At 46.1% G+C, this 21,963-nt stretch overlaps 1 protein-coding gene across 18 annotated transcripts in view; it reads left to right on the top strand.

Annotated features, from left to right (window-relative positions):
* ZNF185 (zinc finger protein 185 with LIM domain) overlaps window positions 1-18,922 on the top strand; it is a 66,780-nt gene extending 47,858 nt beyond the window's left edge. For all 18 annotated transcript variants that reach the window (XM_070290561.1, XM_070290552.1, XM_070290551.1 and 15 more), the window contains 7 exons: window positions 2,127-2,318; window positions 6,002-6,112; window positions 7,139-7,219; window positions 9,209-9,280; window positions 10,286-10,388; window positions 15,347-15,445; window positions 16,383-18,922. In XM_070290561.1, coding sequence (XP_070146662.1) covers window positions 2,127-2,318; window positions 6,002-6,112; window positions 7,139-7,219; window positions 9,209-9,280; window positions 10,286-10,388; window positions 15,347-15,445 — 658 coding nt within the window. In that variant the 3' untranslated portion in view covers window positions 16,383-18,922. The remainder of the gene's footprint in view (window positions 1-2,126; window positions 2,319-6,001; window positions 6,113-7,138; window positions 7,220-9,208; window positions 9,281-10,285; window positions 10,389-15,346; window positions 15,446-16,382) is intronic.
* Window positions 18,923-21,963: the final 3,041 nt, after the last annotated feature.

Below are 21,963 nucleotides of genomic sequence, written 5' to 3'. Positions count from 1 at the left end.
TGTTTTTAAGCTTTGTGACCACGGAGAGCTCCCCGCCATTGAAGGGAGGACCTAGAAGGCAATATATTTGTCCTAGACACTTAGGGGAAGAGAAGTCCTTAATCACAGTTACTTTGGGATATTGGGAAGCAATAGTAGCTTCTGTGGAGAGTTGACACGGAGATGGGAATGAAGAGACGAGAAGAGCTAGTGCACCCAGCTCTTTCAAGAAGCTTGGCTGTTGCAGAGGGGAGAGAAGCCATGGAGTCGGAGTGGGGTGGGACGTTTGAAGTTAAGAAAGACCTTTTTGTTTGCCTTTAACGGGCGTCTAAGTTATTAGCCCATGCTTCTGCTTTTATCCCACTTCTATCTGCAGACTTAGTGATGGGAAGTGTAGTGGCAGCTACTTGGTCAGACTAGGGATGGGAAGGGCAGTCGAAGTTACATCCTGAGAGCAATTTGTGACCTGCAAGCAGACCCTCTCCCCATAATTTTCACGTGTAGGGGGAAAATAAAAATGCTATTACTTCGTTAAAAATAACTATGAGTGCTTGGCAATAAAAAAAAGACAAGGAGATCCTAACTGCGATCAACAAACGTGCAACAATGGTACGTCTGTGCTTGAGCCTTTGTATGTGCCTCGAGCTCATGCTCAGTGGAGTTTGGCAGGTGTGCCCCTTCAGCAGCAGCCATTTTTTGCATCTGAGAGCTCTGACCGTGATGTCCGTCGTGAAATACGACTATCAATAAAGAAAATGGCTGTCCTGGGCGTGCTCAGCTTTGGCAGGGCTTATTCTGGGCTTTTCCCATGTTAGCCAGCAGATGACAAGCAAGGATCACCAGTGGGTTGAGCCTCACCTGTTGGGCATGCTCAGAAGCCTTTTGATTTTCATGGCCCTTCCCCACACATTGCTGGGTTATCAGTCTGTTTGAGAATGTAGAGAGCCCTGATGATTCTCTTCCCACTCCTTTGCCCTCCTAACCACCCCGCCCGCCCCCGCCCCCCACCCCGCCCCAGCCAGCCAAAGCAGGACATCCCTTTAGCTCAAACAGTAAAGAATCTGCCTGTGATGCAGGAGAACAGAGTTCCATCCATGAGTCAGGAAGATCCTCTGGAGAAAGGAATGACAATCCACTCCAGTATTCTTGCCTGGAGAATTCCATAGACAGAGAAGCCCAGTGGGCTACAGTTCATGGGGTCACAAAGAGTCAAATATGACTGAACTACTAACACACACAGCCAGCCAAAGCAGCTGAGGGGAGAAGCCTCTTGCCAGAGAACTGGTGCCCTGCTGGATTTTTGTGCACAGGCATTTTGAGCACCTCAGCCTGGGGAGAAGACAGGATGGCTTGGGACTATTTAAGCAGGACAGGTGAACTGGGACTGGGGAAATTTGGAGAAAGGAGCGATGGTAACAGGATGAAGGGGACAGAAATGCCACTGTTTCCAGCTAAGAGAGGTCTTTGTCTTTTAAAACATCACTGAGGTCATCCGTAGTCATTTCCAGTAGTCATGTATGGATATGAGAGTTGGACTATGTAGAAAGTTGAGCACTGAAGAGTTGATGCTTTGAACTGTGGAACTGGAGAAGACGCTTGAGAGTCCCTTGGACTGCAAGGAGATCAAACCAGTCCATCCTAAGGGAAATCAGCCCTGAATGTTCATTGGAAGGACTGATGCTGAAGCTGAAACTCCAATACTTTGGCCACCTGATGAGATAAACTGACTGATTGGAAAAGACCCTGATGCTGGGAAAGATTGAAGGCAGGAGGAGAAGGGGATGACAGAGGATGAGATGGTTGAATGGCATCACTGACTTCATGGACATGAGTTTGAGTAAGCTCCAGGAGTTGGTGATGGACAGGGAAGCCTGGTGTGTTGCAGTTCATGGGGTCACAAAGAGTCAGACACAAATGAGCGACTGAACTGAACGGAAGTCATCAGGTGTTCTTGGGGACTTTGTTTGTGATGGGAGGGGAGCAGTGGTGCTGGGGTCCTCCTGAGGAGGACATGAATGCTCCCTGAGGTGGGGGCGATGCCATGCTCTTCTGTGCCCCTAACCCCACCTCCTGGGAGAGGAGCCTACTATGGTCACAGGAGGGGATATGGGTGTGCAGTGGATGACCAAGGACTCATTCTTCCTCAGCACCTTGGTTGTTTTTGAGAAGAATGTGGTCACCAAGGTGGGAGAGGCATGGCAGGGGAGCCCTGGAGTCCTGCAAGATGATCAAGGAGACGCAGCTGTACCCACCCAGCAGTGCACAGACCCCAGCACCTCAGAGCAGAGCAGCCCCAGAAATCCTGAGCAGTGCCTGGAAGTGGACAGCCCGACCAACAGGTAAGGGCTACTCTGTGCCAGGCCCTGCTAACCTGCCTGCACTGGAGTTTTGTCAGGGGCCACACTCCAAAGCAAATCCTAACACTAGTCATGCCCGTTACCTTCTGCAGGTGTGATTGGCTAGGAGTCCTTGTGAAGCTGATCAGCAATGAGCATACCAGGGGTAGGTCTCTGTGGGCTTGAGTATGAAGCCACAGCATCAAATCTGTTACACCAAGCCTGACAGCCATTTGTAGCATGAAGATCTGGGTTGGCAGAGGGATACAGAGTGCCTTTGCCATTCATGGGGGTGGAAGATTCCTGAGGACAGTGTGCTACAATGTGAATAAATTCTTCCACTGCCACAGCCACCAGGATGGCCTTGCATGGCAGCATATCCATGTTCCTTAGCTCCCCAGCGATCTTTCCCCAGAGTGGCCACAAGTTTGGGAAATAATATACAAATGAACTTCCGTGGTAGCTCAGATGGTAAAAAATCTGCCTGCAGTATAGGCAACTTAGGTGCAATCCCTGGGTTGGGAAGATCCCCTGGGGAAGGGAATGACAACCCACTCCAGTACTCTTGCCTGGGGTATTCCATGGATAGAAGAGCCTAAATATTCCATGTGAGCCAACTGTAGGTAGCAAACAAAATGGCCAGCCCTCTATCCCCACCCTCATGAAGCACACAGTGAACCAATGACCAACTACTACAGCAGTAACACCACAGTAATAGGCATTAGCATTTGCTTCGAGCTGAGAATGTGCAGGCATCCTTCTGATGCTTTATGTGTACTCACTTAATTCTCACACCAACCATATGGGAAAAGTGCTATTATTATTTGTTCTATAGATAAGAAACTGAGGCAGAAGTAGGTTGAACAGCTGGCCAGTAGTCGTCCAACCAGGCAGTGGCCTAATAGGGATTAAAACACAGTCAGCCCAAGGCCTGTGTTGCTAATCACCATGTCATATCTGCAGCCTCTCCATTTTTGATAAACTGGCTCATCATATCCTTCAGGTCTCCTTGCTGCTTCAGCTCTTTTGTCACCTGAACTATTGTGTTGGGTGTGGATAAGTGGATGCCAGACACTTGCTAGCTGCTCAGTCAGAAATGGATGCTGTTTCCTTCCTCTTGTACTCAGTCTTCTTTCCACTGTCTGGTTTTGTACTTTATCCTCCCACCTGTCTTTCCAGGTTCCCACGGGGCTTCCCCTCCCAGCCAGTCCACCTCCTCCAGTCTCCATGGTGCATTCCTATATCCTAGAGTGATATAGGAGTAGCCCAGGGTGACTGGGCACATTGAGGCAGGGAACCTCATCCAGAGTGGGGTGAGAAGTCAGGTACCCTGGAAGGGCTTCCCAGAGGAGAAGGTGGTGTTGTATGCAAATGTACCAGAGAGGTCAGGTGCATGTGACATATTCCCTAAAGATGGGGCTTGGGATCTGGGCAGGTGCTAGATTATGATTGTTTCCTACAATCCCCACTCTTAAACTAGTTGAAGTCCTGTGCACTGGATTCTCTGGCAAAGGGGTGGTAGCCCAGAGGCTAGGGCAGGTGGATGAAGCCACAAACTCAGGACATGATCTGAGTGGCACCATGTTGGAGAGAAGCCAGAATTAACCCAGGGCAGTGTGTTCCCATAAAGCTGGGCTGAAAGTGTTAGACAGGGAGTTGACATGAGGTGATGGCACAAATGGGGAAAGCTCAGGGATGGAACCTAAAAGAATTCCCTGAACTGTAATAGGCAGGCAGCTACATCAGCTTTTGGTATGAGACTGCTAATCCAGGAACAGGCAGAATAAAAGCAAGTAATGGCCTGGCCAGAAAAACACCTTGTGAGCTGGCTAGGAGGTCCAATTCCAGGCCAAGGGTTGTGTGTTACACCAAGGGGTTGAGATTCAGAAAAACCATTATGCCTGTAAGTTTTCTTCCTCTTCTTATGGCAGGTGACTTCCAGAATAAGGTCCATCCACATCTCTTCCTTGGTGATGCCTAAGTTGATTTGCCCCTCTCTTCCTCAGCTTTGTATTCTCCAGAGACTTCACTGGAGGAAGGGGGCAGGGAGCTCATTCCAGGAAGGGGCTGTTTGTCAAGTCTGTGCAAGCCCTATAGCTATGCTATAACCAAGTGAGTCACAGGCCAAGGCCCTTGGCTGTAGGAGTAGTTATGGGCACACGCTGGAAGGCTGGGGTCTTGCCTCTGACTTATAAAATGAGTGCTTCTACCCATTGATTTCAGGAGCCTCAAAGAACAGAAGCTCAGTGATCTTCAAGGTTTGTTTAAAAAACATTGGCATTCTTTTAAACTCCTTGACATGGCAGTTTGGGCGTTAACCCCTGATAACCCTGTGTGACTCTGCAACACATCAGTTCTCAATGTTGATGTGCTTACCCCTCCCTCCACTTCTTTCAAGGACTTCCCTGGTGGCTCAGACAGTAAAGTGTCTTGCTTACAATATGGGAGACCTGGGTTTGATCCCTGGGTCGGGAAGATCCTCTGGAGAAGGAAATGGCAACCCACTCCAGTACTCTTGCCTGGAAAATCCCATGGACAGAGGAGTATGGTAGGCTGCTGGGAGCCAGCACGGGAGGTCCCACCCATGACAAGGTCATGCGGAGGAGACCTGACAGGCAAGGCGGATCAGGACTCGAGGGACTTCCTGGACCTGCTCAAGCATCTACCCCAAACCGAAATCTGTCTGTCTACTGTTTACTATATTATGCCTTTCACCAACTCTTCTGACATTAACAGGGGGCTATCCCCGACCACCTTTCTCTGGAGAAAATCAACTTAGGGCTCTAGCTGATAAATCTCCTGGGCATGAAAGGAACATTTCAATTCAAACCCCCCTGTTAGCAGTCTAGCTTGCTTGGCAGGTTTATCCAGATTCTCGCAACTACGCATATGATTGTTCACAAACCATGACACAGGAAGCCGAAGCATTCTAAAAATATAGAGCCCTTCGAGGGGTGAAAATGTTTTATTAAAATAATGCTGGTGATGGGTTTCATTGTTGAGCCAATGCTTGCTGCCAAGTTCCCATATCCCTTATCCATTGTGTGCCTGGGAGTGCATTAGTTAATATAGTTGGAATGCAAGAAAAACAAGTAGTAGCCTTGGTATTAACCACATCAGACCTTTGAGCTAATAAGTTCTTTTTTTGTTGTAACCCACTGCACCTTTGCTCCATGAGAATGTAACTCTGTTTAGTACTTTCTGAGGCTGACACAGAATAGAGCTATAAAGGAAAAACACTTCAAGGGAAAACAAGTTTTCTGGTTGATCAACCTTTATTAAAAAAGGGTCATAAAATATCAACAGGCCTCCAAGGCCAGAAGATAATGTACACAACATAAGACCCTTGTTTATGGGAAAGGTATGCAGAAAAATATCCTGGTTTTGATAACGGCAAAACTGCTGGAATGTTTGAGCTGACTCTGCATGACTTTGCATCTTTCACTTTCCTCTATGTACAAGTCAGGATATAAAAGCTCCTTTTGAAAATAAAGTTACAGGCCTCACTCACCGAAGCTTGGTCTCCCTGTGTCATTCTTTTGTTCACCGGTGCCATTCATCCTGAGGGTATCCCTGGACTCTACTGAGGCTGGACCCTGGCAGTAGGCTACAGTCCACGGGGTCGCAAAGAGTCAGACATGACTGAGAAACTTCACTTCACTTCACTTCACTTTCACTTCTTTCAGGATGAGAAACTCCTCGAGCTGTACGGTCTCTGTTCCCAGCCCTGCCCCTCCTGAGCAGCATCCTTTTCACATGCCAGCCTCCCCAAGTGAACTGGAGCCCAACTCAACCAGGTAAGAAGAGACCATCTGGGAGATGTTCTCTGGGCTATTCCCTGGAGCTAAAGGACTCAGCTTTTGTCTCATGCTACTTCCTTGACATTAGTTCTAGTGCCTCCTGAAATTCCCAGCAGCCTGCTGGTCAAGGGGCCACAGAGTGTAGCCCAGGTTCCCCTAGTATAAACTCCTGTGTGGAGGCCTGAATGGAATCTCCCAGTGAGAAGCTGATGTGTCACTTTCGAGGGCTCTGCTATCCTTTGGACCTTGCTAGTGTCTCTTGGGGAACATGATTGAAAAGGCCAAAGAAATACCTCTGAGGCCAGGGCCTATGTCGTCTATCTCTCACACATTATCTGTTGTGAGAAGAGGCACATACCTACTGCCTCACCTCTGCTCCTGGCCCCCATGCCATGTTAGAGTTCAGGAAGAGAGTCATTGCAAGGAGGTTGAGTGAGGTAGGTGTGTGTGTGTGTGTGTGTGTGTGTGTGTGTGTGTGTGTGTGTGTGTGTGTAGGAGAGATCAGAGGAGCCTCTACTGCCATCAAGCCAGCAGGCTGGAGTGCAGAGCATGGAAACGAGGCCAAATTTGGGGTCATTATGAGTCTATCATGAAGTAGACCTTGTTTCCAATGATGCCAGTGGCTTGCCCAGGGTAAGGCAACTTCTTGACCTCCGGAACTCCATGAGTGAGAAGGGAGAGAAGAGAGAGATTAGATTGCAGGTAGAGATTTGAAAATCTAGGATTGAGGCTTATAAGCAACCTCAGTCCCAGACAAAACAGAAACAAAATGTGATGAGAAAGGAGGATAGAAAATCCACTGGACTGAAGTCTCAGGAGAGTAGTGTACCACCACTGGCTGTAGGGAGCCTCTTTCTAGCACTCTCAAATCTGCACACAGCCAGCTATACCCATGAGCTTTGATTTCAGCCCAAGTCCACTAAATGGGGGTTCTCCCTGCCCTGGACCCCTACTTTAGATCAGGCCCAGTCCCCTGGAATCTTCCAGTATAACTATTTCTGTTCTGTTACGCTTTTTCTACAGCAAAGGGATTCTCTTTGTGAAGGAGTATGTGAATGCTGGGGAGGTATCTTCCAGGAAGCCACTGTCTTCATTCTATGGCAGGTAAGAAGTCCCAGATCTTTCATATCATGGCCTTCTCCTACCAGGCCCTATGCTGTTCTCATTCCTGCATCCCCAATACCTCACTAAGTACATGGCCCAAGTACCTTCATTTATCATATAGATGGATGATTTAATTGCCCATGGACATGATATACCTTTCCAGCTGTTCTACCTAACTTGATGTCTTGTGCTCCCCTTTTATCATTACTTCATCCTATGCTCCACTTCCAGCCTCATCCATTTCTACCTGTCTTTCTCAGTAGACTACAAACTTTCTTTTTGTGAAATCCTGAGAGTATCACTCTTGATAGAGCTGTTGGGGCCCTTAAGAACTGTCTAGTTAATTCCATCCTTCCAGAACTCAGAGCTCCTCTCTTCAGATCCCAAGCTCCTTCCAGCATGCCTATTTGCTTCATTTGAACACACATTTGACTGTGTGTGTTCACACAGATACATGCATAACTTTTCACTCATCTTCTCTTTGCTTGCTTCTTGATGCTGTATTGAAGTCTACCTCTGTGCCACTTCAGCTAAAAACTAACCCACACTGAGACAGTGTTCTCCTGGGAATTTTAAAAAATGACACATCCCCTCACTTCTGTGGTTAGGATTTTAGTAACAGAAAGGAACATCCTGGCTTTATTTCAGGATTCGGCCTCTGGGGATTCCAGGCCAGCTTTCACTGCTGCTGTGGAATGATGAGCATGGGCATATGGATCAAGTTCAAGTACACACTCAACCCTCATTTGTTAGGTCATTTTGGGAAAGATGGTCAACTTTTATGAGTCACAGTTTCTTCATTTGTAACTCTTTAGAATGATTTTTCCCCAGTAGCTTTTTTGAAATACAATACATATATCATAAAATTCACTCTTTAAAGTGTACAGCCCAGTCATTTTTGGTACATCCACAATGTTGTGAGATCATCACAGCTATCCAATTCCAGAAATTTTTATCACCCAAAAAGGGAACTGCAGACCCATTAGCAGCTCTCCCCCTCCTCCTGCCCGCCACACACACCACCAGCCACAGCCCTTGGCCACCACTATTTTCTGTCTCTATAGACTTTTCTGGGAGGTTTCTATATGAGAAATACTGTTTACTCCAGTACCCTCAAGAGAGCTATCTTTGCCTCTATGAACACTGTCCATCTGGTATTTCTTCTTCCAGTCTCACCAGTACTTTGTTTAATTGGACACTTAGAATTGTGTAGTTAAGTGTGTTTTCCCCTTTTGCTTTACATTCCAGGAGGTTTAGAAATAAGCTTAGTGCTCAAAAGAAATCAAAAGCTGGGCTGAAATTCTAGTTCACTCCTTTTACTGCAAGCATGACCTTAGCCAGGTTACTTACCTCAGGAGGTCATCGCACAGCTCCTATGAGAATGGAAGCTTCACCAAAGCATGTCCTAGAGCTTGTAGCTAGTTTTCCTTCCTTGGAAATAGTTTTCAATCATTAGTTTTATGTAAGAAGTCATATTATTGAAAAATAAAGACATAAAAAGGAAAAAAAAAAGCCACCCTGAATTGCACTCTGTAACTCAAGCACAGATATGTTGGAATGTTTCCTTCCTTTTTTGTTCCTATTCTTAGTGTCTGATTTCTGCTGTGAGTGGGCTTCTGGTGACTGTCACATTATAACCCAGGTATATATGTGGAGAGAAAAGTCATGGTCCTTTCCCCCTGGTCAGTGAAAGTGACAGTTCTGGTATGCACAGCCTCCAGAATCCTAGCCACACACTTGTCATCTTCCTCATCATGGCAGGTCTTCTTTGCCCCCAAGGCAAAGGCTCTTCTCTGCAAGAATTATGCCTTGGTGGCACCAGGTTTAAAGCTTCCCTTACCATTTAGCATAACAGACAATGGCAAGTCAGGCAGTCACGTCTCAGCTTGTGGCCACAGGGTTAATCAGAAAAGCATTTTCCACTAATGACTGCAGTAGTGATCTGCCTCCCATTTTTTTCCCTCCTCTCTCCCATCACACTCCCTGCAGCATTGGCAGCAATGAGGACTCATGCAACATGGAGGAGAAACTCCCATATGATGGTACTCCATACTCTGAGAGGTAAGTCTGCTGTTACCAGGGAGCACACAGGTCTACAGACGAGAAGCAGCTGAGGGAGATGTAGCCATTAAGTCCATTTGCTTTTGTCTACTGCTTTGCTACTTCTGATCCATTTCCAGATGTGATGTGTCACACCACAGCATAGGGCATGCTTCCCTCATCCAGGTGTCACACTTGTGGCAACCAAAGCCTTTGAATCCAGCTAAGACCAGAAGGCAAACACAGTGAATCAGTGACAGAGCTAGGACGAACCCCAGGGCCCTGACTGCTCTGCCATCTAACTGTGAGCTGGAACTGGTGGTGGTAAAATACAAGGGAGGAACAGAGCTGTGACGAGGGCAGGAGTCTTTAGTAACAATGTCAAGAAAATGAGCCCTGGGCCAGCAGCGGGGCAGGCAGGGACGTTCAGCAAGTTCTGTCTGAGGGGGAAAAGCAGGGGTGACTCCAGGAACAAAGGCAGAAATCCTGGAATTGGAGAGATACTCAATCTACAAGTCGGTATCTAGGACTCCAGTATGAGGTCCCAGCTGGCTCCACAGCCACACTGACATTGTGATAGTCCTTGCTGTCCCTGTGATATTCCAGGCAGGACCCAGTGGTCCCAGGCATGTAGAGAAGGATCATGAAGACAGAGAGCCAGATAGGGCATATAAGAACATGTCTCCTGTAGGAGAAGACATGGGTCTTCCCATTCTAGAGGGGAATAGCCCACCATGCAGATATGTTTGGCAGGGGGAGAGGTAGAAGCAAGCTGCCTGGAATAAGAATCACATTGCAGTGTCCACGTGTATGATAGAGTAGGGTGAAGATATGTGGCTGGTTTCTGGAAACAGTGTGAGGGTCTACAATGGGCTGAGGTCCAGCGTGGCCCAAAGCTATACATGGCCAGTTGCACACCACAGGTAAAGGTGTCAGGCTGCCTGCATCAAAGCACAGAGTCTGACTGCATCACATTAGTAGCCTGTATACCAGCCTAACCGTGGATTCTTCTTTTTCATTTCCCAGAACAAGTGGAGGGATCTGTACTTACTGCAACCGGGAGATCCGAGACTGTCCAAAGATTACCCTAGAACACCTTGGCATCTGCTGCCATGACTATTGCTTTAAGGTAAGGAAGAGGGGTCGGAGAAGGCAATGGCACCCCACTCCAGTACTCTTGCCTGGAAAATCCCATGGACGGAGGAGCCTGGTAGGCTGCAGTCCATGGGGTCGCTAAGAGTCAGACATGACTGAGTGACTTCACTTTCACTTTTAACATTCATGCATTGGAGAAGGAAATGGCAACCCACTCCAGTGTTCTTGCCTGGAGAATCCCAGGGACGGGGGAGCCTGGTGGGCTGCCGTCTCTGGGGTTGCACAGAGTCAGACACGACTGAAGCGACTTAGCAGCAGCAGCAGTAAGGAAGAGGGATGGTGTTGCCGAGAACATCATCCAGAGCTGAGGATTCCTTTTGGGTTCAGAGAGTGTGGAGAAGGCTTGATTTCTGAATGCTCATGTTCCATCTCAGGGGCTTTGCAGAAGTGGGAGCTGAGTGAGCTCTCAAGTCTAAAGGAGCTAATGAGTGTTGGCAATTCTATGTGCTTAATACTGTGAGGGAAACAAAATCAGTCTTATGGGGAAAGTCTATTCCCAACAGAGGGCCAACAAGTGCAAAGTCCTTGGGGCAGGAGCACGGAGTATTTTAGCTCACATGGCCTGAATAGCATGAGTGAGAGATTAGTGGTAGGAGATAAAGTCACAAGGATGCCAAAGAACTGGATCATGTAGGTGTTGGAGGACACAGAGAGACTTTAGATTTCATTCTAAATGAAGCTGGAACCTACTAGAGGGTTTGGGTGGTAGAAACACAAGGTCTAACTGAAGCTAGAGAAAACAAAACAGTCACTTGATTAGGGAGTTGGCATGGCAGATGTCAAGATGGTGGCTGGATTGGGGATACTGTTTGAAAATAGAGCTGGCAGTCTGTGGGGTGTGAAAAAATGAGAGGAGTCAAAGGATACTCCAAAGTTTGGGGCCCAGCTGTTACCTGAAAGGATAGTGGTACCTTTTACTGAGAAGGGAAATACTGGAGGGGAGCAGGTTGGAGCAAAGGGGAGGTATAGATGAGTGAAATTTCAGGGAGAGCTACATGGGGAGCACCTGTGGTCATATGGATATGTGTGTTTGTGTTCCAGGGAAGGGCCAGGGCTGATGAAATCACCTAGGGTGTGAGTAGGTGGGGATGAGGGCTGATGCTGAGCCCTTGTGTCTTTCTATCATTTAGAGGTTGGGAAGAGGAGGGGGTCTACAGAGGAGGATGAGAAGTCACACAGAATATAATGCCCCAAGTGACACAGTTTCTACAGAGACTCCAGTGGTCTCCAGTGTCAGTGGTTGCTGAGAGATTGAATGGGATGAAGCCTGAGGACTGCCCTTGAACTTTGCAGCATGGTGGTCATTGACCTCAGTTGGAACAGTTTTGGTGGAGTGATGGGGATAGAAGCCTGACTGGAGTGGGCTCATGTGGGAAAGGACAGAGTCACTCTGAAACACTCTCCTGATGGGTTGGCTTTATAAGAGAGCAGTGCAAGTGGACAGTGGGGCAGAGGTTCCAGGCATGGGTTTATGCTAATGGGAGTAGTAAGAGTAGCAAGCAGACACTGATGATGCAGGAGAAATGGATGCTGATGGTGATCCTGATGTACATCTGGAGGAGAGAAAGATGGGCACCAGTTAACACATGACAGGGACAGAAAAGGCTGAATCTGTGGGTCATTATGGAGAGGTTCCCAGGTTGATGGGTGGAAGCATGAGGAACTTCTTCAGTAGTTGCCTCTGTTTTTCTCAGTGAATGAGAAAACAGGATCACCTTTGAGGGGTGGGGAGGAGTGTTGGACACTTGAGAAGAAAGGGGAGAATTTGAAAATTGTCTCAGAGACAAGGATGGTGGATGGGCCCTGCAGAGCCTGCTTGAGGCGAGGACTCGTGCATTACTTTGGAGACCAGTTAGCATGTAGTGTGTTGTTACCCAGCCAGGTTCAGCCACAGAGGTGAAACAGGGACTACTAGCATTTACTGGGGCAGAGGCTATGCCAGGTGAGTTGGAATGGTTTAGTCTGTGCTCAAGGGAATAATAACAGTGAGGCGATGGCAGAAACTATCCAAGTGAGTTGGAGGACATGAGAGGGGCAAATGACTTATTGGTTGTGATGAGGTCTAGAGCAGCTGTTCTCACGCTGGAGCATGTGACTCACACTTCACTATCCCCTGAAGGGCTTCTTAAGACAGAGTGCTGGGCCCCAGCAAGGTTTCTAACTGAGTACGTCTGGGTGGGACCTGAGAATTGGCTTGTCTAAGAAGTCCAGACAATGCTGAAGCTGCTGGTCCACAGAGAGTCTGGCCAGAGCAGCGGCTGAGGTAGAGAGGGGCCCAGAACATTGGAGGAAAGGAACAAAATGCTAGGTGTTGGAAGCCCCTCTGTCTGTGCAGATGCAGAGTTGACTCAAGAATAGAGGTGCAGAGAGAGACTGTGACATGTGGTTTGTCAAAGACCCATCTGTTTTCATGATTCCTGGACTTAAGTGAAAAGTTATTAGAAACAGTTATCAACAATTAAATACCAATAAATTGGATAACTAGGAAGAAATGGAAGCATTCCTAGAAACACACTAAGATGGAACCAAGAAGAAATTGAAAGCTTGGAGAGACCAATAATAAATTGATTAAATCAGTAACCAAGCACCTCTCAAGAAAGAAAAACTCAGGGCCAGGTCTTCACAGGCAATTCTAACAAATATTTAAAGAAAAAATAATACCAATCCTTTTAAACTCTTCCAAAAATAGAAGAAAGAACACTTCCAAACTCATTTTATGAAGCCAGCATTATCCTAACACCACGTCAAGCATAATATTAGAAATAGGGCTATGCTATGATCCAGCAATCCCACTTCTATGTATATACACAAAGGAATTGAAATCAGGCTCTCAAAGCAGTCTCTGCACTGCCTGTTCACTGCAGCATTGTCAACAATAGTCAAAACATGGAAGCAATCTAAATATGCAGTGACTGATGGATAAAGAAAATGTGGTATATACATTAAGATGGGATATGATCCAGCCTTTACAGACAGAAGGAAATCCTGTCATTTGCAGCAACATGGATAAAACTGTAGGACATTGTGCTGAGCAAAGTAAGCCAGACAGAGAAGGGCAAACACTTCTTAGTACCACTTATATGAGGAATCTAAAATAGCAAAATCCTTAGAAGAGAGTAGAACAGTGGTTGCTAGGAGCTTGAGGAGGAGGTGAAACGGGGAGGTGATGGTCAAAGGATAGACTGTCAGGTATGCAAGATGGGTTAGTTCTAGAGATCTACATGGCAGTGTCTGTAGTTAATAATATCATATTATATAATTAGAACTTGGCTAACAGAGGGAAAGAACGTTAAATAAAAAATCCGAGAGTATTGTTCAACTTTTATTTATATACCTTAATCACAGAGCACCCCTGTTAAACACAGAGCAGAATTACTTAAGCAACTCTTGGCACATTTGGTGCCACAGAGCCCAGTGTTAGAGGAAAGGTACAGTTGGAGTGGGTGGGCATCCAGGGAAGGCTTTGTGAGGGAGGTGGGTCTGGAGTCAGAGATGAAGATGTATCCCGGGGTATTTTCCAGGTGGCTGAACAGGTATCCATCATGTGTGCAGAGGGAATACGAATGAAGAGGCCAGCAGGAGGCTGGTAGGCATGGGAGGAGGAGGCCCACAGTGGCAGGAATTTTAAACTTGCCCAACTGGGTCACACACAGGGCAGGGGAACTTAGAATTGTGGCAAAACAGTGAGACCTAGTATTCTTGGGAAATTCTTAGAATGTGGGCAGGGTGCCTGAGACCCACCCCTGGGGGCCATGAGCACAGAGGTGGAAAGGATATCACTTTCACAAGATCACAGAGCTGCTCAGAACTGAGGGTCAAAATCCTGGCTCAAAAATCAAAGTGAATGTTGTCCGAGCTGTACTCTGCGGCCTCTCAGGAAATGCCAGTCCACTGCTCAGGTTCATCTGTATAAATTTATCTGTCACTGTCCTTTATTGGAGATTTATCTTACCTCTGTTAGATTGGTATAACATTTTAAAACACTAATTTGTATTGCTACATTTAGGAATAAAGAGAGGACACTTAATGTCCACAGCATCATAACAGCCTTTTAGGCTCCTTGTTCTCCACAGCATGAGGGACGTTGCAAGCCGGGGTTGTTGATTTTTTTTTTTTTCTGTTTGCAGAGGTTATCCTCTAAATGCATCACCACCACTAGTTGGCTAAGTTGAGGTTCAAGCTCTGGCCTACAGTAACTAAAATGACAGAGGGCTCATTAATTTACAGTGAAAAAATGGCCAGGAGACAGGAACTGAAAGGTAGAAGAAGAAAGACGTCAGAGAGGTGTTGGGTGAGAATAAGCAGAGGGACTTAGGGATCCTAGCAGCTGATCTCCACTACTTTCAGCTGGAAGCAGAAGGCTTGTCCAGGGTGTGCCTGGAGATAGCTGGAGCCCCAGACATATGGGGATTCTTGGTCTCCTCCTATTTGAGACTGTCTGCAGGCCCCTCTGCTCTAACCTCTCAGAACAGGAGGGGCTGCAGCAGATGGATAGCCATTTCATCCTTTAGAAGTTGGCTGGAGAGGCAGGCCAGAGGGGCTGGACTGCTGAAATCACCTTCCCTCTCATTGCACCTTCATATCACCTTCATTTCACTTTCAAAATCACAATTAAAGCTCTCCAATAGATGAGGAAAGAGAGCCTCAGTAGCCCACCCAAGCTCAGCCAGCTAAAGAGCAGTCAATTTAGGGCTCAAACTCAGGCCCAGTTCTGAAACCTGGGCTCCTAACGACCGTGTGATCATTCTGCCTGTTAGTTTTTGTGTTTGCTTTACTGTTGCTTTTGTTTTTGTTTGAAATTTGTCTCTGTTTATGCCATTTTTAATTGTCTGCTTCAAAGTCCAGGATGTGGCATCAGCTTGGTACCTGCGCACTCCACTCATTTAGATTGCTGCACTTGTATGTTGACCTCTAGGTTGTTTTCTCTTTCAGTGTGGGATTTGCAGTAAACCAATGGGTGAGCTTCTGGATCAGATCTTCATTCACCGTGATACCATCCACTGTGAGAAATGCTATGAGAAGCTGTTCTAGGTGGGTGGTGCTAAGCAGCAGGAAATTTACTAGGGAGAAGAAATGTGCCCTAGCATCTCCCTGAGTCTTGATCTGAGGCACTGCTATCTCTCCTAGCCTTTATGTTCAGGGTGCCTGAGTCCTCATGTCCCTATGCCCTGTGACACTTTGAAGTCTTAGGTGGTACACATGAAGACCTTTCCCATGGACATTTGCAAGCTGCAGAAGCCACTGTCTCTTCCTCTCAAGGAGCACCTTCCATGCAGCAGCTCACCTAAGCCCCCTAGCTGCCCTGCTAGGTCATTGGCCCATCTGGGGACAAGGATGTAAAGACCTAAAGGAAAAGGACATGGAGAAGCACTTAGATGGTAGATGGCACAACCAGGACCTCAACCCAGGACTTCAGATTCAGCTTCTCTGCTGCAGTCCCCTGGGCTGCCTCCACCATTGCTCAGATAGCATCAGATCAGGACTCAACAGCCAAGATATTCAGTAAAACAAGATATTTAGCTGGGGACCAACAGCAGGTAAAGGCCAGGATAAGTGGGCATGTGTGGGAAGTGATGGTGCTGTCCTGGTGCTTGGGCAGCTTCTGGTCCACATTGTCAACTCTGCTTGAACACAGGTTTGCATGCTAAAAACCAGTGGAGTTGACCTCAGTGTTTGAGCTTCATGGGGACTGGTGATCCTGGCAGCCCCTCCTCCTTAGCACCTGTTCAACTAGAAGCACAGGACATAGTATCTCTCTTGAAGGCAATGGGAATGGGTAGCAACCAGGCCTGCCACCACCTACGAGCCTGTTCTGCCTTTTGTCCAGAAGACACATCCAAACATTGATCTGGACTATTACTTCCCATGCCTGGAGCAGTCGCCCTCCCCAAGATATTCTGACTGCTCACTGGATTGGGTGTGTGTTTCCAATCTCATGGATACTTCTATTTTCTTTTACTTCCTCCAGGCTGAGAAGAAAGTGATGACTCCTGGACAAGTTTGACTATCCCCAGTTGCCCCAAGTTGCTGGTTCTTCCCTCACTTCCTTCCTCATGCTTTTGATTTGTTCATGTTTTTGCCCTTATTAAGTTGAACTTGCTTACATCCAGTAGCATATCTTGATGATGCTATGATAATCCCTTGTGTGTGTACCTTTTTATAGCTGAAAAAGTACTTCCCATCCATGATCTTACTTCAGGTTCAAGCAAAGAGTGTTGAACCATAATTCCGTTTTGACTTCCCTAAGACTGGTCAGCTTCCTGATGAGTTTAGGTGGCCTGAGTGTGACTTTGGGACTTGAAAGCAGAAGGAGACCCCCCCTGAAGCTTCTTAGGGGCCAGGTTAAAGAATGTCGATGATCCCTGGTGGGTAAATTGCACACACTGAATGCTAGGGATCGACATAGGCTAATGTTTAGCTTGTCTATTTACCATATATATATTTTTTGAACTTTCCATATCCTTTTACAACTAGTTTGTTGCTTTGAATTGAGTTACATAGAAGATTTTAGTTACCTCCTCCTACCTACCTTTCAATATAGCTGAGTTCTTCCCCGTAAGCATGTGGGCATGTATTAGAAAGTTTACACATTAGGTTTAAATTCTCTATGATGTAATTCTGAAGAGCCTACTGACCAAATGGACATCTGTGTCTGAATTTTGATAGCTGATTGATACATTTGACCTCAGTTTCCAACCCCTAAACTTTACACAGGGATCCCCTAAAGTAGGTCTTAGAGTGTATAGACTCCAGCAAGATTACGAAGGCGGGGAAATCAGCTAGTGTTCTTGAGGCCTTACTACATAGCAGGCATTATAACAGAGTGATGGCATTAATCCCCATTCTAATCTTGTGAAGAGGGTATTCTTCTCCCTAGTTTGCAAATAAGGATATTGAGGCTCAGATAAGCAGTCAGAACCATTGCTGTGTCTCTCCAGTAACTGTAGCCATAGTCCTGAGCCTGTGTGGAGGTTACCTAGTCCTCCCGGGGAACCTGCCCCCCTCAGACCTTTCCTGAGGCACACTTTTACAAAGAGAGGCAGGTGGGAAATTGCACTCCTCCTCTGGACATCCTGGGTAAAATACAAGAAGAGCCAAACTGGGCTCCCTCACCCTCCTTTTCCATGAAAACACTCCTGAACTGAAATAATCTTAGCTGGGAAGAGATTTGACTCACAGATCTTCCCAAAGAAGAGCTTGTCGACCCAGGGGAAGCTCCAGTGAGCTCACTGATCTGAGCACAGGGCGCTCAGTGATGTCTCATTTTCCAGTCCAGACTCTGTCCCAAGCTAACAGCAACTACCAAGACCCTAGGAACTTGGAACAGGGACTCCTGTTGGCCTGCTGGACAGATGTAGGCCCATGCAACTGGGCTTCTCCACCTTTGGGACCAGGATTACTGTGTAAATTGGGCTTCCCTGGTGGCTCAGTTGGTAAAAATATGCCTGCAATGCAGGAGACCCCAGTTTGATTCCTGGGTCAGGAAGATCCACTGGAGAAGGGATAGGCCACACACTCCAGTATTCTTGGGCTTCCCCTATGGCTCAGCTAGTTAAGAATCTGCCTGCAATGCAGGAAGCCTGAGTTTGATCCTTGGGTTAGGAAGATCCCCTGGACAAGGGAAAGGCTGCCCACTCCAGTATTCTGGCCTAGAGAATTCCATGGACTGTGTAGTCCATGGGGTCACAAAGAGTAGAATGAGACTGAGCGACTTTCACTTTCACTGTGTAAGTTCCACAAAAGGACAAACTGACAGTTTTTCTGATTAAATCATTTTTAATGATTGGCCTTTTTAAAATGACCTTTTCTCTTGATTCCGAAGAATTTGGGCTGCCTTTCTGAGTGTCTGGTGTCCTCTGCTAGCGTTCAGAAGTTGTTTTGTGGATGTTTCTCCACATTCAAATAATCTTTTTTTTTTCTATGAGCCTGTGGGGGGGGGAGTGGTCTCCCCGTCCTATTCTTCCACCATTTTGGGACCACCCCTTCTCTTGATTTCATTAGAAATCTCTGTCCAGTTTCTGAGCTCTGTGCACACTGGATGGTGGACTTTTTCTTTTTGCCAAATGATCAGAGAATATTCCATTTATTTACATGGATGTGCATCAGATTTGGTCTGGAGGGGGAAATTGGCACAGCATGCCATGTCCTGACACAAAATATGAGCTGATTTTCCTCAAGACTAGCCCTCAGCCTGGGACTTGGCACATGATAGGGATTGACACATAGGTGCTGAATGAATTAGTGAAAGGGAAAGAGGTCCAAGACAGGCTGGCTTCCCCACCTTCAAGATACACTCTGTCTTTAACGGAGTTTTAGAACCAATGTGCAAGATACTGATTTTAATCTGAAAAAAATCTTTCATGGTTGAAATGGCTCACAATTCTGCAGACTTAAGAAAGAGAGGTGGTTGCATTACACTTTGCTTCTTTTTATTTGCCTAGAATTTTTAATCATACTTGCTTGACTCACAGTAATGTACACAAACATAATAAATGATGAGATACTTTATGTGTAAATGTTAATGTTTCCTTTTTTAAATGTAATAACTTGGTGCATTTGGCTGTGTGATTAATTTTCTCCTATTACTTGAAGCCATTCTCTTTACAAAATCAAATAAATACTTTTAAAAGTATCAAATATAAAGAGCAAAAAAAGCCACAGCATTATCTAGAAACTATACATGCACTGGAGGTGTGCAATTCTAGACTTGTCAGATCTCTCTTTTTTTAAAATTATTTTTATTGGAGTGTAGTTGCTTTACAGTGTTGTGTTAGTTTGTGCTGTACAGCAAAGTGATTCAGCTATACATATACATATATCCCCCCTCCCTTTTGGAGTTCCTTCCTATTCAATAGACCTGTCAGATTTTTTTTTTTTAGACCTGTCAGATCTTAATGAGTAATGTTTTATTCTGTTGGGCCCATGCTTTCATTGCTGATAGGTGGCTGCTTTGTCCTTATTGAGTACTTGCAATCACCAGGAGCACAGTCCCTTACAAGCCCATTCTGTCTCTGGAAATGCATTCCTCAGTTGAGTTATAACCTGTTTCCTTTAACTACCATCCACTGATAATCTATAATCCCTCTCTTGTATGCTAGCCCCTAAAATATATTAATATGCTTATTGGATTCTTCCTTTGTCAACTCTTCCCATTTAAATACCTCTGTTCCCATCAACTCTGGCAGTAATTCTGAATAGACATCTCTCAAACCCTCTCCTCAAAGGTGCCCCCTCAACCATACATCCCAACCCATTCCTCCAGATGTGTACCAACAGGAAAGACTTTTCATCTTGTTCATTAGTGCCAGTGGCCAAGGCTGTCAGAATCCTGTTGAACAGCCATTCTTCATATCAGGTGATCCATGCTTCCAAGTTTTGTACCCCAAAATATAATTTACATGCCATCTATGTCTTGATCCCACCTGGGGCCAAAAAGCGTTGATCAGGAAATCAGCTCAAAGATAGAAGACATGACAGAAATCCCTCCACTACTGAGTAGGGACTTTGGGATCCAGTATTCAGTAGATATTGAACTAGTATCCTTGTAGCTACATTCTCACCACAACCTCAGCCACCATCTTGGCTACATGAGTACCATTGGGAAATGAAGAAGATGCTTTACCAATTCGAAGAACAAGATCTATAACAATAGCTCCTAACCAGATATTTCCAGGACTCTATTGGTGATAAGTGACACAATCACCCCGCACTACCCCCCCCCCCCCCGCCCAAACAGGGTAGTGTTATTTTGAAAAATGACTTAGCAGAGCAGGTTCCCAGCAAGCCACTTGATCCCTATACTCAGCTTTGCTATTCCTCCTCCCTCTTTACAGATCCACACCTATGAGGGCCCCCAACCCATACACTCCACATGGGGTCCTCTGGGGGACTCTACTTATGAAGGTATTCCACCTGTGAATTTCCATACAACACATTCCTCTTGTCCTGTTTTTCTGCACAATATCTTTTCCCCATGAATTTCCCAGTAGAGGAAATCTTCCACCAGGGGACCCAACAGTGGTTATATTGAATTTAAAGTTGAGATTGCCACCCAGTCATTTGGGGACCCTCTTGGCACTGAATCAACAAGACAGGTATTATTTTACCTGCTGGCTGACTGCTCCTGATTATTGAGGGGGAATGGAGTTACTACTACACCTTGAAGGCAAGAAGGACAATATTTGGAACCTAGGAGAAAAATATAAAAGTGTCTCTTAGTGTTCTCATATCCAATAATACAATATAATGGATGACTATAATGACTCACGCAGGCAGGAGTAGTAAGGGATCGGATTGGTTAGGAATAAAGATTTGTATCCTACCGCCACATAAACAACCACAATCATCTAGATGAGGTCATAGGGAACTGAAGTGTTAGTGGAAGAAGGAAGTTATAAATACTGAGTATGACCTCATAGCCAGTTGCCCAAATAACAACTATAGAAGCTACACATACTTTGTCTTGCTTTGTTATTATATGGTTGAATCTCATGCCCATTATTTTTTATTTCTCACATTTCCAAATGCTGTGTTTGGATTGTGTGGGTGATACTTAATAATATAATTTAACCTATAGAGTACAGTATATCAAAGTGTAATTATAGCAGAACTAGAGAAGGAACAGACATCCCCCAGAGAATGAGAGTGTATCTAATGGGACTTTTGCCATCCCGCCTTCCTGGAGAAGACAGAAGTGCATTCACCTGTATGAGGAATGGTTGCATCATGCTAAGCAGAAGCATGGTGTTGCTACTGTTACCATTTGGAAGAAAATCATGGAGAGAAAAGTATTATGGATGATGAGTGGTCAAAGAGTTGGACCGTGCTGGATTGGCTGTTAGCAGCTAGGCCACATCTCTGCCCCTTTGTACATTTTCTACTCAATATAAGGGATAGTCCTAGGAACTACATGTTCTAGAATCCCTCATCAAAGTGCCTCCAGGTTTGATTATCCAGCTACTAGAGTACTTTGAGAGAAGAAGAAGCCCTTATTCTCTGGCAGCAGCACTGGGCACTAAGGAGTCTCAGAAAGAGGTCATACCTGGTTTCTTTCCCAGTGACTTCTGGGAAACCTCCTGAAAATCATCCATGACGGTCCTGCCTGCAGCTGAAATCAGTGGGGGCTTTTTCCTAGTGTATCAGCAGCAGCCTCCCTCCCCTTGACTGCTCCAACCTTCTACTGGTTGTGAAAGCCACTCATTTCCTGTTCTCAATCCTTCCTGCTTAGGAAAGAGTGGCACTGCTTTTCTGATGGGCTACCCTGTAAATGCTGTCTCCACCCAGCCTTCCTCTGCACCATATACCCTGCCTGTGAGTGGCTTCTGCACCATGCCATCTGTCCCATGAAAAATCCCTGCACCAGGCCTTCCTCACTGTATACACTGAAGACCTTCCGCACAGTGCTGTAGCCCAAGAAGCACCTTGTGTGCCAGGCCCATTATCTAATGACATCTGCAGGATTCTTTTTCCTCTGAATATCCTCTGAACACAGCTTCACTCATGAATGCTCCCTGTGTTCCCTCCTCATCCCATCCCCCGCTGCCCAGGAA

This window comes from Ovis canadensis, chromosome X (assembly GCF_042477335.2).
Source record: "Ovis canadensis isolate MfBH-ARS-UI-01 breed Bighorn chromosome X, ARS-UI_OviCan_v2, whole genome shotgun sequence".
Classification (NCBI taxonomy): Eukaryota; Metazoa; Chordata; class Mammalia; order Artiodactyla; family Bovidae; genus Ovis; species Ovis canadensis.
The sequence above is the reverse complement of the archived record's forward strand: the minus strand, read 5'-3'. Positions and strand labels throughout refer to the sequence as shown.